The following is an 18,169-nucleotide window of genomic DNA, read 5'->3' as shown; positions in this document are numbered from 1 at the left end:
TAGCTGGAAGTGTTTCCTGGGGCTCAAACCCCGCTTGCCTCCTCCTCTCCGCGCAGACCTGCTGCACAGGAATCGGAGCTTGGAGGTGCGAGGGACCCGCCCCCTCTGCCAAGGGCCGGTGGACTTTTCTAGAGCCCTCCACCTGGCCGCAAAGGCCGGATCTGGAGCGGTCCCGCTGCTGTTCGAGGCTGCCGTCTTCATCTCCTGGCTCCCGCAGAACCAAGCAAACATTCAGGGCTGCTCCCCCGGGGCCGAGGTCCGGGGAGGCTTCCGAGGACCGGGCTTCCGAGGATTTCTCCCTCCTGCCTCCGGGCCTCCTCGGAGGTGTTTACCGGTGTGGGCCAGCGAGAGGCCAGGAAGACCCCGCGCGGCGGCCTCCGGGCAGCAGAGGGGCGGCCCGGGCGGTGGTGCGAGGGGGCGCGCCGTGCCGCAGGGTCCTGGGCCCGCCCACCCGCCTGCCCCGCGCCCGGGGGCCCCGGGCCCGCCCCGCGCCGCCCGCCCCGCGCCCGGGGGCGTGCCGGGGGCCGTGCTCGCCTGCCGGGGCGCCGCGGGCACGGGGTGCGCGGCCGCCCGCCTGGCGGAGCTTAGCGCAGCCTCCCGGCGCTGCGGGCGGGCGGGGCGCACACGGGCCGCCGGTGCCAGCCGCGGCCGTTGGCTGGCGGGCGCCCAATCCCGGAGCATGGCGCCGGGGCCGGGCCGGGGCGCGCGCGGCGGGCGGGCCGAGCGGCAGGCTTGAGCCCGCCGCCCGCGGAGGTGCGTCGGGAGCGCGGCGGGGACCCCGCGCCGGGCCGGGAGGATGGCCTCGGTGTTCATGTGCGGCGTGGAGGACCTGCTGTTCGCCGGCAGCCGCTTCGTGTGGAACCTGACGGTGTCCACGCTGCGCAGATGGTACGCGGAGCGGCTGCGGGCTTGCCACCAGGTGCTGCGGACGTGGTGCGGGCTGCGCGACGTGTACCAGGTGAGCGCGCCGGGCCCACCTGTGGGACCTCGGTCCTCGGCGTCCCCGTAACTCCTAGTGGCGGCTCGGCCTCTGCGTCAAGTGGTCAAATGCCCAGCGGCTCTAGGTGACCCTGCCTGCCCAAGCTCGTGCGCTTTCCTGGCCCCGCACAGAGGCACTTAAGAGTCACTCCAGCATTTGCACACATCTGTCACAGGATGGAGTGGCCGCCGGCAAGCGACTTTGACGTTCCGAGGACCCTCCATTCGCGCTGCAGCGGGCGACTGGCCATTTTAGAGTGGATGGCCTCACGCTGCTCCCGCTCAGCGGGCCCTTTCGCGGGTTCCCTTTTCCTCCTTTCGATTTTATTTCAGTTTTCCATCAGGCAATCCCAACTCGCAGGGCAGAGCCAGGAAAAGCTGATTCTGTGTCTTTCCGGCCTTGGGAAGCAAGGACAGCAAATGGTGAACACTTCGCAGTGAGGCTGGCAGGCGGCGGAGGGTGGCCCGGCTGAGCCTGGGAGGGCTTGGTGCAGACTGCTCCCCACACAGCACACAGCTTTCCGGGGCGCTGGGTCCCATCCTGCTGGCATAATTTCAGGAACTTTGTTCAACTAGGAGACCATCCATCCTCTCTGGAGCCGCAGCTTGCCTGGGTGTTTCAGACAGTGACTTTCGGATTCAAAAGTCCCATGCTTGGTTGTTAACACGTCTGAGGTTAAAAGCCCCGCGTGTTGAGTTAGGAAGATTTGTGAGAGGGCAACACCACACTTTCATTCCACGTGGACTGGCCCCGCTGCCGTTCTTGGGTTCCCCCACCCTGACCCTATTCCTAAGATGGCTAAAATTTGTAGCTCATTATGTTGGGGCCCATCTGTGACCGAGCACTTGGTTTAGAGAAGCCAGAGCGTTCCATCCATAGGCAGAATAAAAAGATGGCATCTACGGTGAGCTAGTGGACATCTGGGGATCTGGGTCCCCTGGTCATCCTTGCCTAGATAGATGTGAGGAACATGTTAACCTGGGCTTCCGTGGCTGCTGCTTTCTGTAACGTGTCTCTGTTGTCATGCATTTTGAAATGCAATCCCAAAGCCACAAAGAGAACCAGGGCGCGTGGGGTTTGAGCGTATTAGGGAACTGTAGATAGATCCCAGCTGGCCATGTAAGAAGCTCCCTGGCTTTTGAAGCCAGAAGTGTGTCTGTCTTTCAGATATTTTTCGCCCTCTCTTGGGAAACCCCTGTTCGGTTTGGTTTAGAGGATGTGTGTCCCACGAGTTGTTTTGTTTTTTCTGTTCTGTGTTGGGGAAATTTTCAAAAAGAGGACACAAATATTGTGGCCAATCAGACCACCTCTGTGCCTGTCTCCCAGGGGATTCAGGGGATTTATGGCTTATTGCTAATGCTGTCACTCAGCAGCCCTGGACCCTGTGAGTTCTTCATCAGTTTGATCAATAATAATTTTAAAGCACAACTTTGGTTTGAAAGATTTTAGCTACTGAAATACATGTGTTTTTCTCTTCTGTAAAATGAACAGTGATGGAGTCAATATCTTTTTATGATCAGAAAGAGTATTTAATGAGAACTTTTGTGAGTGTTGAGTCACAAGTAGAAGAAAATGATGCCCAAGTTTAAAGTTTCCTGGGTTTTTGGAGAAATAAGATTTTAAACATTTTTTTGAACCTTAGAGCAGTAGCATTCTTAATGGCACAATATACTTAATCATTTGCAAAGAAAGATCATTTTGAAGTTGAAAATTTTTAAATGTGAAAATGCTTTTCAAGGGGCTGTGGTTGTGGCTCAGTGGCAGAGCGCTTGGCTAGCACGTGTAAGGCTCTGGGGTCGACCTCAGCACCACGTAAAAATAATAAACACAACAAAAGTATTGTGATCTTATACAACTAAAACATTTTTTAAAGTTTTTCAAATATTGAGCCAGAAAGTAGTAAATTAAGTTGTATAGAATGGAAAGGCAGTGAAGTGATTTATACCTTCAGCCCCTTATCTAATAACAGTAGGTCAGTGGGGGCCTCTGATCTCTGCCTACGTGTGGCCGTGGCTAAGCTAACCTCACTGCGCTTCAGTTTCCTCATTTATAAAGTAGGGGATTTCATGGTAGTAATCACAGAGCTTGATAAGAGAATTCATGGACGTGTGCTGTATTTAGCGAACTGCTCAGAGCTTAGGGAGAACTCAGTAAGCGTTATCTGTCCTGTCGGCTCGGATTTTTTAAGTTATAATAGAAAACTCAAACCAACATAAAGAGTGAAAAGAAGCAACTTGATGTGGGCTAGAAGTCCAACGGTAGAACGAAATTCAGGTCTGGCTTGATCAGGGCATGCGGCTGTCTCCAGAATTCTTTCAGTCCTGGCCCTGTTCATTGCTTGGTTTTAGCCTCAGCTGGTCTTGACCCTGATGAGAGCAGATAGTCGCACCAGCTCCGGTTCTCAGACCACATATCAACATATCCAGAAAGAGAATTTTTGTTTTCTTTTTTCCTTTTTCCTCTAGGACTTCACTAAATTGCTTGAGGCTGGCCTCCAACTTGCAATCCTCCTGCCTCAGCCTTACAAGCAGCTGGGATTACAGGCATGTGCCTTTGTGCCTGACTAGAAATAGAATGTCTTCTATCTACCAAGTATCAAAAGTCCTAGTTTATTTTTAATTTATTTATTTTTCAAAAGTCCTAGTTTATACCCTGGCTGTCCGTGTGGGACCTTCAGCTCCAGTGCCATCCACCAGCTGCACAGGGCATCAGATTGCAGTTTAGGGATTCTTTTTTTTTTTTTTTTTTTTTTTTTTGTACCTTTAACCCAAAGGCACTTAACCACCAAGTCAATCTGGAGCCCTTTTTAATATTTCACTTAGAGTCAGGGTCTTGCTGGGTGACTTAGGGCCTTACGACAGGCTGGCTTTGAATTTGCCATCCTCCTGCCTCACTCCCGAGCCTCTGGGATGACAGGCCTGTGCCATCACATCCGGCACAATTTAGGAATTCTTAATGGAGGTGACTGACCCAAAAGGAGCAAATCTCTGAGGGGCGGGGGACTTGGGTGGCAGTAAACTTCCTGCCTGAAGGTACAGAGTGCAGACACGGCACCTGATAAACAGGGCACAGCGGATCCGTGGCATTCAAATGGGAAGGTGACTAGAAAACAGAAGCACGTTCGCCAGGTTCCTGAGGGGGTGATATTGAACACACGGGCTGGGAACAGTGGCTTGCACTGACTGGCTTAGGGTGAAAGGAACAGGCTCACTTCTGAAAACAAGTGAGGCTGGGCCTCCCCAGGTCTCTGTCCGCCAACGAGGAAGGACAAGGTACCAGCTGAAAGGCAGCAGCAACGTCCCTGCACTGTTGGAATCTCAAATCTAGCATTTTCTGAAGCCAAAAAACAAAGTTGTTTTTCAAGGTAAGTGCAAAGATCTGTGCAGAAACCCCTGCCTAGCGTTTCACCACAGTAATCCGAGGCCGAGGTGTGGAGGCTCACCGTTGGAACGCCGTAGACCTCAGAGTGGAATCTTCCACGGCACTGCCCAGCTTTCTGGCATGCCAACTGGAAACACCAGGAAGTTCCATATTTCATTGACACTGCTTTTTAAATTCATCTTGTTGATTTTTAAAAAGGAACCATTTTCCTTCCCATCAGATAGTCTTGCGGAGAGAAGCCAGTGTGGGGGAGATGCCCTTTACTGGCACCCCAGGCCCCGGGGCTCCGCTTACTCACGCACCCTGAGTGAAAGCGGGTCCCCCGCCTTGTCACAAGAGGTTTGGCCCCAGCATCATGGCCCGGCCAGCGAGCCAGGAGGTGAAACTTCCCTGGAATCGAACTCTTCCTCCCCTTCTAGACGGGGAGCTGCGAGCCACCTGGTTTGCCAACACAGCATGAATCATTAAGATGCCAGTTCCACGGCATTTCCGTAGCACGTGACTAGACCAAAGGCAGGCAAGGCTGCTCTCCGCTCCCTTTGCCAGAGACTCGGCCCGTCAGCCTCAGCTTGAGGCGGGTTCGAGTAGTGGACGTGAGGAGTCGACCTCCGAGCTAAGTCTAAGAAGCCACTCGCCAGCCATGAGCCTGCCCGGCCCATCTCCTCCTAGGACGGTTGCATTGTAGCAATTAATTAGGTCTCACCGACAAGGGACATGGAAATGACAGGAGGATGTTGCTGAATAATCGACACCTCTCCATTTTCATTAAGTGTGACGTGTCCCAGCAAAAGCCCTCTGTTTATCACGTGACTGAGTTTTGCTCTTCTCCCCCATGTCCCAAAGGAGGATTTCTTGCAAACCCTGAATGGAGTCTTTGCTGCCAAGAGGAGGTGACTTGAACAGAATCTGGGGTATTTAGTGACCAGAAGAGGCTGGGCCAGCTCCCCTGAGGCCGGCAGCCGGTGGCCGGGGCACAGCAGACAGTGCAGGATGCAGAGAGTCTGCAGGCTCCGCCTGAGCAAAGGTGACCTTGAGCAGGTTGCTTCCCCGCTCCTGGCCTCGTTTCCTCCTGGTCATAGGGTGGAGCGGCAGTAGCTGCAGGGTGAGGTGGCGTGACAGATGCAGGAGGTGACGTAGGTGACGCTCAGCACGGTGCTGGCACAGGCAGAGGCTGTGAGGGTTGAGCTCAGACCGGGCACACCATGCCAGGTCACCAAGGGTAGTGTTGTTTTTACACACGAGGCCAGTTCTCTCCCATTTGACATGGCGGACGTTCGTGAAGGGAGCCAGTGGGATTGCCCATGGGCTAGACTTGGGTACCTGGTTTGTTCCCCTTGGAAGATACATATCCTCTTCCAGTCAAGCCCATTTGCACTTCCGAGGAATCCTCTCTGCGCCCAGGATGACCCGCAGTCTGGTGCTGAACTGCTCACTGCTATGCTTGGGAAGGCCGTGCCCCAGAGGTCCACTCTCCACCCAGCATGGAGCATCGGTGGTGCGCCCTTCGCTCTCCACAGGGAACGGGCCTGCTCCTGCTTTTGTAAATAAAGTTTTATTGGCACACACCCATGCTCTTTCGTTGGCATGCCTGACTGCTTTCACGCCTGCAGGGCAGAGTGGAGTGCTGTGACCAGGTACCTAGAGTTGAGTAGTTGACCCAGAACCCAACGTGTTTACTCTGTCCCTTTACAGAAGATGTGTAGCACGAAAGAATAGCAGTGTGGGCGGAGTGTGCTGGAGGAGGAAAAGCCCCCCGTCCGTGCTAGACAGGCAGAGCTTGAGAGCACATGGAACTTTCTCATCAAAAGCCCAGTCACTAGGAAACTAAGAAACACCCAGCGCTCGGCTTGCCTTTGCTCTGTCCTCCGAGTACAACAGGCTGATTGGCGGGACGGTTGGTTATTGAGAGACGATCACGCGTGCTCACTGCATCCCAGTGACCGTCCCGGGTCAGCATCACAGATGGACTGTGCCCTGCCCTCAGCAAACTCATGGCCAAGCAGGGGAGGGTTGGGGAAACTGGGCTCCAGGAAAGGACTGTCCATGGACTGTGGAGGGTCTAAACCAGAGGGGAGGAGACCCAGGACCCTGATCTTGGCAGGACACGCAGGGCTGAGGTTGGTGAGGGAATCTGGAGCCGGACTTCTGGGGGTGGTGATGAGGGGTCCTGGAGAAGGGGGGGCCGACAGCCCGGGGTTGGGGGTAACACCTGAAGGTGAGAGGTCGTGGGCTCTGCCACTCGATGCTTGTCTTCTGACCTCCGGGGAGAGAGAGGGGACCATGATTTAGAGCAGTCACTGGCCGCGGAGAGGCTGGTGGGCGTGAGTGCAGGCTGGAAGGGAGGGGCCCTGGGGGCAGTGGCCGCATAGGCTCCACGTAGCACTGGCCGCAGGCAGCTCGGGACCCCAGAGCTCATAGCAACACAGGGTTGGCTTCGCCCATCCGACTATGCAGCCCAGCATGTGTCGAGCTCACAGTGTCCCTGGACCTGGAGACAGTGACGAGCATCGCGGGAAGTGTGGGCCTCTCAGGCCAGCCACACCTCACAAGTCCTCAGTCAGAGCTGGCGGCACTGCCCACCCACGGGGCCAGAGAGCCACAGAACAGGAGGGGAGCCGGTGCAGACTGGGCTTCTTAGGAGCCGCCTCTGAAACGGGTGAGCAAGTGGAAGCCGAGGAGCAACACTGGACACGGGTCAGGAGGAGTGGGGCTGAACACAGGGCAGGGCAGGCAGTGGCTCGGGGTCAGCCCAGGCCACAGCTGGCCTCCCGGGCACTCTGAGGCCCAGAGGTGTCCCAGGTTGGAACAGGGGGCTGGACGCCCCCCAGCCCGTCACTGGAGGTGGAGTGACCTTGAGAGGGGGACCTTGGGGGAGGCGGGCTCCCCAGCCCCATCACCCCGTCATGGGGAGGCTGCTGTCCTTGAGAGAGGGCAGTGTCCAGAGGGGGCTGGGCACTCTGAACTCAGCGCTCTCCTGACAGCTGGAAGGACTAAGCTGGGCAGCACCTCTCAGCATCTTCTGCAGATGCCAAGCCAGGTGCTGCGGCCGAAGCCAGAACCAGGTCACGGCCAGCAGGAAGGGAGGGAGGGGCTTCCAGGGGGGTGCAGAACTCAGCGGTCCCCTGACCCGGTCCTACTCCCTGTTGAAGAGGTCCACCCTCAACCACGAGTGCCGAGTGACGCACAGGACGGTCAGTGTGGCTGACCCCTGAAGCAGGCGTCCAGCTCTCACGGGGAAAACGCCCCTTCCACTTGTCCTGGTAAGCGAAGGCTGGGCCTTTGCAGCAGGGTGGGAGGCTGGGAAGCCACCTCAGCGTTTAGCCCTTCTCTTGACAAATCCCGTGTCGCTCAAGGACAATCAGGTTTGGCTCAGGATCCTGACAAGCGTGCAAATCTTTGTTGCCCAGCTTGGAAAACGTTGGGTTAAGAATGGCCACTGCTGCCCTTTCACACGGGTCTGTTTTTCTTGTTCTGTCTTTTCTTGGTGGAGCTGAGCACAAAATAGCCTCCTTGTCCTTCCCGGACTTGGGTTTATTCTGAACGTTGTATTTTGGTGTCCTGGTTGGTTGGGGTGGAAAAGTTTGAATGACTCAAACGAGAAATGAGATCTGCAACCCTAAATTTCACCAGCAGAACCTTGTGACTTTCAGCCTGGAGTGGAGGCAAAGGTTAAGCTCTCCTGGAAAAGACTCGGCATCCCCGTGAAATGACACACCTGTGGTCATTTTGTGACACTGTTGTGTGACCACGTGGTCACCCTTGAAGTAGACTCACGTGAGAGCGGCTAGTGAAGAAGCCATTTTAATTAGTCCCATGTTCTCCTGATGTTCTGTTTTCAGCTCCCGGATTTCGTGTTTGGGGGAGGCTCTTTGCTTCAATAGCTGTTTTGCTTTAACGGGTGCTGTGTGGACCCGTGCTGTCTGACCTCGACTGGTGGTTACTAATTGCCAAGCGGCCCTGTGGGCTGGGCCCTGCACCCGGCGCCGTGCACGCACAGGATTAGCTTTGAGAACACTTTGAGGGCTCACGTCGATACGCCACACGATGGAAGATGAGCAAGGCGGAACCCGTGCTCCCAGCTCCCGGTTTCAAGGCCTGGCTAGTACTTTACCGGGTTTGCTTTGGATACTTCCTTGTAATATAATGAGATCTCATAGAACTTCGGGAATCTCCCTCGGCCCTCCTCCCTCTCTCTGAACCCATCACGCCAGAGGTTTCTCCAGTCCCAGGCATGTTTTATAATTTTACCACGTCTGCTTTAAAAAAACAAAAAGCTCTTTTTAGGCTGTAGATGGACACAATACCTTTATTTTATGTATTTATTTTTACATGGTGCTGAGGATCAAACCCAGAGCCTGGCTAGGCAAGCACCCTGCCACTGAGCCACAACCCCAGCCCACATCTGCTTTTATCCATAAGCAATGACACAGGTTTGTGCTTCTGTAAAATTGTGTGTGTGAGGGAGAGTCTGTTCCTTATTTGTCGCTCCAATTTTGGGGGATTCAGCTCTAAATTCATTCTAAACCCTGTATTGCATTGCAAGAAGAAACCAAGCTCTCGTTGACAGTGTTCAGATTGTCCCACGTTTTCAGTGTCCCTCAGTCCAGCAGGAAGACTTGTGTGCTCATCTCCTGTGTATATGGAGCAAGAGTTTCTCTGTGGTAGGATTTTGAAAGGAGAGTTGCAGGGGCTGGAGTTGTGACTCAGTGGTGGAGTGCTTGCCTAGTATGTGCGAGGCACTGGGTTCCATCCTCAGCACCACAGAAAACTGACTCAATAAAATAAAGGTAGTGTGTCCGTCCACAACTAAAAATATATTTTTAAAAAAGGAGAGTTGCAGATTTTTCTGCTGTATTACTATCACTGTTATTACTAGATGCTGTACCTTCTCTTTTCCTCTCTGAGATGCTACCTGGAACCCATCTGTGGTTCAGTGGACCTATTAACTGATGTGCCCTGTTGCGGGAATGTGACTAGACTCTGCCCGCCAACCTGCTTCATTAACTAAAAGATAAATGGCATATAAAGATCAAATCCTATCAGCTAGTCTCTTATTCATTCCCTCAACAGATGTTGGGGAAAGCAGCCCAGTGCTTCAAAATGAAATCTATAAAATCATACTTTGAGAGTTCAAATCCTAACTCAACTTTTGTTAACCACGTGAGTTCTCTAAAACTTGGTGGTTTTCTATAAAATGTGGACGTTATTGTACCTACCTCAAGAGTCATTTTCCTGAGATTATTATAAAAATTAAATGTACCAAAATGTAAAGCACTGAAACAGTGTGTTAAATGTATGGATAGACCGATGGATGGATGGGTGGATGGGTTCATGCATGGATGGATGGTGGGTGGGTGGATGGATGGTAGGGTGAGTAGATGATAGGTGGGTAAATGGGTGAATGAATGCTTGCATGGGTAGATAGATGGGTGGATGATGGACAGATGGATAGATGGGTGAACAGGTGGACTGGTGCACGGGCAGATGGGTGGATGGATGGATGGTAGGGTAGGTGGATGGATAGATAGATGGATGAGTGGCAGATGGATGGATTGACAGATGGGTGGGTAGTTGGGTAGATGATAGGTGGGTGTGTGGATGGATGAATGGACAGATGGATGGATGGACAGATGGATGAATGGATGTTTACGCAGATGCCTGTCCAATAATTATCATTGTGAATGCATGAATCTCAATTTCTTAGGCATGTGATTGATATTCAGAGTGTCTAGAGTCTGCAGGAGACTTGGTTCCTCCTTCCTCCCATCACCCAGATGAAGAGGTCTTACTGCTCGGCCGCCGCTGCCGTCTTGGTCTGAGTGACCGCAGAGGTGCTTCCACACTTCTAGGTGATTCATTTCTGTCTTGTCCAAAGGAGGCTGTTCACCTTCCTTCTCACCAGCCCTGGGTTCTCTCTCATGGACCAGGATCCGGATTCTCTTTCCTGCTGGCTCTGGTACCCAATGCCCCTCTCTTTCTCCTCCCTTCGAATTGTCCCTGTTACGACCCTAGATCTGCAGCTGCTAAGACCCAGTTACTACAGGCACTGTGTCAAGCTTGGGGAATGAAGCCAGCAAATATTTTTGCAGAAATTAGTTTGCCTCATTATAATGCAATCAGCCGCTTATTATCTGAGAGCGAGCGAGGGCTCTCGGCAAAGCAGGGAGGCTGAAGGGCCTCGGCGGCTGAGTTAGAATCAGGTCCTCCTGGCCCAGCGCCAGGGTGCTGTTCGACCATGCTCTGGTTGCGGGAGCCTGTGACGCATTCTGTTTTGTTGCTTACACAAAAGGCAAAATAAGATCTCTGTTTTATGTTTGGCATAAAGGTTAAAAATAACATTGATAGGAGAACAGTATCTTTTCAAATGTAAAAATTTGGATCCCTTGCACAAAGTTGATCCTGTGGCAAAAGTGATACACCAGTGTGCAAACTCGAAGCACTATTTAAGCCCGAATTTTCCACTTAATAACCGAGTGACTCGGACCAGTTGCTTGACTTCCTTGCGCTTCATTTTCTTGTATTGAACGGGAATATAATATCACCAACCTCCCACAGTTGCCGAAGGGCCAAAACAAGGTCAGGTAAACGAAGATCTCAGGAGGGTGCTGGACTCACCAAAGGCGTTTTTGAAAACGTTCGCTGGATTTATTCTTATTGAATGAACAGTTTTCCAGGTGCCAGACGAGTCGATAAGTAGTTTATTGACCATTTTATTTAATCCCCTGAACAAGGACAGGCCATAGGTATAGCAGACCCCATTTGAAAGATGCCAAAACTGCTTTCTAAAGTGAAATGGGCTGATGAGACCACCCGCGCTGTCTCTTCAAGGAGTGTTCCCACTTGAAAGATGACGAAGTCTTTGGTAAAGAAGTTAATGTGTAATTGCAAACACGCAGGCATCCACGGCACCTGGTCCGGGGCTGCTCCTCCTCCTCCTCCTCCTCCTCCTCCTCCTCCTCCTCCGCCTGCTGACCCCTCGTTTCTTAGCTGGCTCACGGCAGTGGCTGCCTAACTGGGCCTGCCCGTGCCATCTTCCCCAGAGTCCCGGTCAGCCTGCACTGCAGTCCTGGATCAGGGTCTCTGCCCCTTGCCTCGGGAGGGTTCTCTGCTGCCCGATTCCTGCCTGTCTCTTCAGACGCCCCCGACCATTCCCTTTGCTGCTGCTTCTGCTGTAACTTGCCACCTGGCTTCATGAAGATCTTTGCTCATGTGCCCCTTAGTTTCTCCCAGGCCAGAATGTGAGTGGGGGGGTGTGGGGACCCCCTGGCCGGGTCATCAGGCCCAGGGCCTGGTGTGAGCTCTGATAGGCTAGTTGCACAAATGACCAAGTGTGTCCACTTTCCATTTTAAGAAGCACGCTCTGGTCAGCCCGGAGCATGTGGGAGGGGCGGGGCAGACAGGAGGCGGATTCTGATGCCCGAGGGGGCGGGGCCTGGGAGAGGGCAGCGCTGGCTCGGGGGCGGGAGCTTTGGGGGAGACAGCAGCGTTCTTCATGGGACTCTGCCCAGAGGGAACGGTCGCCTTCTGTAAAGTTTTGGAAACTTTGTACAGGAAAAAGGCTGTGCCGATCAAAATAGATGTTTGCGTGTGTATTTATTCTTTTGGTGGCAGAAAATAGCCCAGGTCAGGGTAAGGTGGTGAGACTGACGGCTGGGGGTCTCCGGGCGCCACTCGCCAGGGAAGCAGCATTTTAGACGGCAGAGTAGGAATAAGCGAGCTGGTAGAAAGGGGCTCATGAGGACCCCAGCTTCTGTGGCCTTCCAGCTGCAGGAACCGCCGTGCCCAGCCCAGGGCGGGTAGGTGGCGATTCCCGCGGCTCTCGTCAGCTGCGAGTGTCAAGTGATTGCTATTTCCTGGCCCAGCCCTGCGGCTGGGCTTGGGAAGGTGCCCGTGCTTCCTGACCAGGGCTGACTAACGTGTCAGAGCGTTTGCTTTCTTTTCATGGCATTTCAGACCTCGGGTGGGCATCGCTTATCATCTGGACCCTGTCTCCGGCCATCCCCATCCTCAAAGGACTCGTAGGAGCAAAAACCAAAACCAAACCTCTTTTCTTCTGGTCTTTGTTAGTGTTTCATTACGAGCTTGCTTCCCTAGCTCTTTGGCCACTTGCAAACTCTTTAAAATTCTGCAAACACAAGACACTGTGTCTGACCCTCCAAGTCACCATGTTTAATCATCAACCTCAAAGAATGACAGAAGCCTAGTCCCTAGAACAAAGCATAACACCGGGTATTTCCTAAGTATTTCCTGAAGACCAAAACCAATTACTTTTAACAAATAGGCGAGTGCCAGTTTAAAGTGCATTAAAACAGTTTGGTCCAGGGCGTAAAGAATCCTGTCAGCTCGTGCTTATATTTACGGGGTTCCTTCTTCCCTAGGGTTTTAATAAATTGAACTTTCTAGGTACTGATGCCAGATAGAGTTCTAGCCAAGCTCATCCGACTTTGCTTTTAATTCTTTTATGGAAATGATTTTTTTTCTCAGTGAATATATCTTTCCTTAAGTAAACTTCAGAAGCCAACTCTCTTAAAAAAAAAAAAAAAAAAAATGAGCATCAAGTGCCGGAGCCTGACCAGGGCCCTTTATTAAGCCCGAGCCCGTTAGGTCAGTTAAATTTCTTCGAGGCTCCTACGGTTACAGGTTACAGGTTCAGCCCAAGCTCGCTCCACCTTCGTTTGTGTGGAGTGGTGTTTGTCTTCCCTGTTTTGTCTTCTCCTGGAGTTTTTGCTCTTCTTTTCTCTGAGCTAAATAGCTTGTCTTCAAATGCGTAAGTGAATTCCATGTGCGTTCACAGATGACACACACATCAGCAAGGCCTTGTGAATTCCAAGTTTTTCCAGAAAGTAAAACCAGGAGCCAACGTGTTCACGAAAGGGAGTTTCTGCCTTCCCCACCTTCAGCACTGCTTCGAAACTGATAGAGTGACTTTGAAATCCTGAGTCAGTTTACCAAAAACACGGTCAGACTCTACAATGCGTGTATTCTTTAGGGGAAAAAATGGCAAAATTTGATGAAGCTTGGCAGGTGAAAATTTGGTGGATGACTTCATCTATTTCCATTAGTTAAAAAGAAGGAACTGGGAGAGAGAAGAGGAAGAGGAGGAGACGGGAGGGAAGCAGAGGCGGCCAGTGCTGGAGCTTGGCCCTGGAGAGCCGCCCACTGTCTGGACCTCAGCAGCCACCAGGGCCAGGAGGTCAGGTGGAAAGTCCAGCAGCCACTTACTCTGGACGCAGCCATGGCCCCTGTCCAGGGACGCGACCGTGGCCCGGGGCCTGAGGGGTGAGAGGAAGCAGGCGGCCAGCGGCTCTTCTCAGCTGTGGGTGGTGGATGCACGGGTCCCGGGACGGCAGCTTTGCTTCCTTTAAGCACCTACGCTGCGGCGCTCAGGACGCGGGGGTCTGTGCGCTCTGCCCCGGAGCCCGTCCCTTACTCTGTGTGACAAGGGAGGGCCACCCAGCGCCCCGGGCCTCGGTGTCTTGCCTACCAGCTCCACGTGCTATCTCAGCACACTGCAGTCAGGGTGAAGGGCAGGACACCAGGGTGGCCTTGGAGTGGTGCCGGATCACGACAAGACCTCAGGAAAGGACGGCTGAGGAGAGGGCCGTGGCGGCCGGCCGGGGCTGCCTCCCCTCCCCTGGAGCAGGCGGCAGGAGGAAGAGCGCAGCCTGTGCACCTGCCATCCAGCACTCCCGGGCCAGCCGGAGGACGGCAGGTTCACCGCCGGTGTGGGCCCCCGGCGAGGCCCCGTCTCAGAACGAGGAGGAGAGCGATACCTGTGCCAGAGGACCGCGTCCTGGAGGATCAGGCATGCCCATCAAGGAGGCGGGATCTGCTCCCACCAGGCTTCCCACCTCGGGAGCAGGTCATCGTGTGAAGCAGCGAATTGAGTGGCAGAGCCAACCATGGTGCCTGCCAAGGGGACCCGAGTGTCATGGCCGGGAAGGAGGCGGAGGGCCAGGGTCCTGCCAGAAACCACCGCCATCTGTTCTGTGGCAGAAACAGGGCAGGACAACACTGTGTGTGGTGTGTGTGCGCCTGTGTGTATGGGCATGTGCGTGTGCAAGAGTTTATGGACGTGTGTACACGTGTGTATGGGCGTGTGTGTGCACGTGTATATGGGTAGGTATGCATGTGTATATGGGCGTGTGTACACGTGTGTTTAGGCGTGTGTGTGCATGCATGTATGGGCATGTGCGCATGTGTGTATGGGTGTGTGTGCACGTGTGTATGGGCGTGTGTTTCTACAGACAGGCAGGGGCATGGACAAGCCAGGACTGCGTGTGCCCAGGGAAGGACTGCACCCACCGGAGCGCCCCCCACCCCTGGGAGCGAGGTGGGCGAGGGGACTTCCCGTCAGTCACTTTCCTAACGCTGAGCTGAAGCGTTCACAGCGAGAGGATCGGAGGTGTTGTATCTCTGTAGGCCTCTGTTCACAGCCCTTGGCACAGACCCTCCTGTGGGCAGGCTGAGAGCCTCTCTGTCCACCTCAGCTGTGTCCAGGCACTCTGCCGGCCTGGAGCAGTGTCTCCGGGTGCCCCTGAGCGTGTCCATGGATGGTCATCAAGCATCACCCACGCCATTGCCCCTGAACAGAAGGCTGCGTGTGGGCGCCTTTGGGAACCACAGAGCTGTTCATCTTTAAAGCAATGCGTCCACAGACCTAACGGCTCCGGACAGGCAGGATCGCGACAGAGTTCTCCGTGGTCGCAGGCAGCGTGTGCTCACCACAGAGTGACCTCCTAGGATGACTGAAAGTCTTTCAGGGGGGACCCTCGGACACATTCTGTCCTGAAACATGTTTATTTACCTACTGACACACCTACGTGCCGACTTACCTCTCTGCTTCCCGTAGCTTGTGTTCAGAGGCTAACACTACGGACGGGTGTTTAGATCATTTCCCATTTTTACCAGAAGCGTGCTGCAGCGAACGTTCTTGTGCATAAGAATTTGTGGGAGAATTTTTGTAGAATAAATACCTTGAAATGATAGCACTGGAATTTGGAAACTGTTTCATTTTCCTAAAAGATCCCAACCAGGTATACACACACCTATAATCCCAGTGAGAGGCTGAGGCAGGAGGATCACAAGTTTACAGCCAGCCTCAGCAACTTAGAGAGGCCCTAAGCAACTTAGTGAGACCCTGTCTCTAAATAAAATATAAAAAGTGTGGCTCAGAGGTTAAGTGCGGGGTTCAATCCCTACTACCAAGAATAAAAAGCGCTGGATCCCTGCTACACTGAGTGGTCCAGATCCCTCTGTGCCCGGCCAGCAGCTTCTGGGACAGGAGTCTGCTAGCCCAAGCCCCGGGGTCGGACCTGCACCTGGCGGTGGAGCTGACCATTGCCTTGACCTCCTTCAGGGCCGCGTGCTGCAGCTGGGAGCTCTTCCCGGGCAGTGCGTTCCGTGGCTCTGAGTTCCCAGGGCCAGAACTGAGACCAGGCTTGTGCCTCTCGGGAGCGTCGGTCATCCCAGAGCGACGTGGAGTTAAAGGGTTGATGTGGAGCCTTGGTCGAGATCCAGGGGTCAGGGCGATGCGTGGCCGGCCGTGCACCCCCATCCGGAGCTGCAGAACCTGCTGAGGACAGTCACGCCCTCCCGGGTTGCCACACTCTGGCCTCGTCCCTGGCTCCCCGTTTATTCCTCGGTGGATGTCAGCAGTCCTGTGAAAGGCACTCGAGACCTCATTTGGATGAGCTGGAGAGGGACCTGCCATTCCAGGTGGTTCAGAAGCCAGGCAGCGAGCCCGGCCGGAGGAGAATGGAGCAACCTGCATGTCCCTGGATGCCGGAGGCCTCGGGGCCTTTGGCCTTCTGGATGCACATTCATTGACTTGCTAGGGTTTAACCAGAGCCGAGTTGCCTCCAGGAGATTTCAAGAAGCAGATGGGCACCCACATTGAGAACTTGGACTTTGGGACCAAACTGTGCAGGTCAGATCCTGCTTCTGTGACCTCCTTGCTGTGTGACATCATCTAAGTTACATAACATCTCTGTGCCCCAGTATCCTCCTCTATACAGTGGAGACAGCAATACCTACCTCAAAGTTATTGTTGGATTTATACTTCTCAAGAATGGGAACGGGGTCTTACATACATTAAATACAACTTAAGTGTTTGCTGTTATTAATCTATAATTATCATCTAAACCTGTCCTCATTTAAAAAAATAGTCACTTAGAGATGTTTCTGCTACTGCTTGGTCACTAGATAGACCAAAGTCAGGAAGACCCAAAACAGCAAGTTTCAGGGAAGAGACGGGATAAGAGACGTCACGGAGGTGGCTGGTGGGAATGTACCGTGGTGTGACTTTTAGGGACTCTGGTGGTTCCATGGGAGAGTAAACGTCCATCCATCCTGTGACCTGTGACTCCACTGCCGCATGTGTGTTCAAGAAAAACGAAGACAGTGAATCCAGGTGCAAACCAGCACGTACACACACGTGCTCTGCAAAGTGTTCACGGGGCTGGGTTAGAACATGTGCAAAGTGCACAAGACCTTGGGATCAGTCCTAGGACTAAAAAGAAAGAAGCTCCCGACCTCTTTACCAGAGGCCCAAGCCAGGAGCAACCCGATTTCCACCAGCCAGGGGGCGGTGAATGGACCACGGCAGGTCAGTGCAATGGAGGACTGTCCAGCAGCAGGACCCGCGTCCATGGGGTTCCATGACAGGACGGCGACCCTGGGTGACGGGCTCTCAGCAGGGCTTGCTTCTAGGAGTTGGGAAGGGTGTGTGGAATAAACGGCGGGAAGCGTTCCGTGTCTTGGTAGGTGTGGACCACGCGTGTGAGCTCAGGGTGTGTCACGTGTGTAAATCACAACTCCCTTCCTGTCCCTGACGGAGCACCGAGCAGGGCCAGCACCCCGTGGGGGCTGGGTAGTGAGCGCAGGGGAAGCGAGTCTCACCCTCCCAGCAACAGGAAGCCGGTGGACCACGGGGGTCGTGTGACGTGACCCCTCGGCTCTGAGGGGACAGTAAGGCATATTTAAATGCAAGTACACACGATGACTTTAAAGACATTCAGGCACCATGGAAGTGCCAGTTCACCATTTGAACACAGGTGAATAAGGTAGAGAATGAAGCCCTTCTGTGACTTTCCTGAATGACTCACCACTGGATAGCCAGGTGGTAGGTGGGGGAAATCTCCGGGTATAGACACAGTCTCCTTTTTAATTATTTTGTTTTGCACTGGGGATTGAACCCCAGGATGCTTGACCACTGAGCCACGCCCCAGCCCTTTTTATTTCTCATTTTGGGACAGGGTCTTGCTAAGTTGCTTGGGGCCTTACTAAGTTGCTGAGGCTGGCCTTGAACTTTCGATCCTCCTGTCTTAGCCTCCTGAGTTGCAGGATTTACAAGCATGCACCACCACATCCAGCTTTGGTACAGAAACATTCCAGCTAGTACAAGATGACGGAATCAGAGAGCTGTCATTCTGCACCCCTTGGTTAATGAAATGATCCAGAGATTGAGCATCAGTAGCTGCTACCAGCACAGAAATAAATGACCCTCCTAATGAAAGAACAGGTAGGTTACAGATGGTCACCCTGAGATGGTCTTGTCAAAAAAGGTCTAACTGGAGTCCGATGGAGGCTCCCACCGTGGCAGTGGATGAGGACGTGTGAAGTGACGTTTCGGGAGCGCATTCAGCGGAAGCCAAGTGACTGGTGAACGCACCAAGTGAAGTGCAGTCTATTCACAATGAGAGAGAGAAGAGAGAGACCGACGGGAAGCAGAGACCTCAGAGACGTGGAGCCAACTGCACAGCGTGCCCTTTGCATCAGGGTTCCGACAAGTCGGTAAAGGAAACGGTA

The 18,169-nt window shown here is 53.6% G+C and overlaps 1 protein-coding gene across 4 annotated transcripts in view; it reads left to right on the top strand.

Moving 5' to 3' along the window:
- Positions 1-18,169, top strand: part of Frmd4b (FERM domain containing 4B) — a 248,651-nt gene that overhangs the window by 101,372 nt on the left and 129,110 nt on the right. For 2 of the 4 annotated variants that reach the window (XM_047534881.1, XM_047534879.1), the window contains exon 1: positions 580-958. The exons of 1 other annotated variant lie outside the window; for it this stretch is intronic. In XM_047534881.1, the coding sequence (XP_047390837.1) occupies positions 797-958 (162 nt within the window). In that variant the 5' untranslated portion in view covers positions 580-796. Of the gene's footprint in view, positions 1-577; positions 959-18,169 lie in introns of those variants that run through there. One more of the 4 variants, XM_047534880.1, reaches the window with a different exon arrangement.

Source organism: Sciurus carolinensis, chromosome 19 (genome assembly GCF_902686445.1).
Source record: "Sciurus carolinensis chromosome 19, mSciCar1.2, whole genome shotgun sequence".
NCBI lineage: Eukaryota > Metazoa > Chordata > Mammalia > Rodentia > Sciuridae > Sciurus > Sciurus carolinensis.
This window is presented reverse-complemented; position numbering and strand designations above follow the sequence as displayed.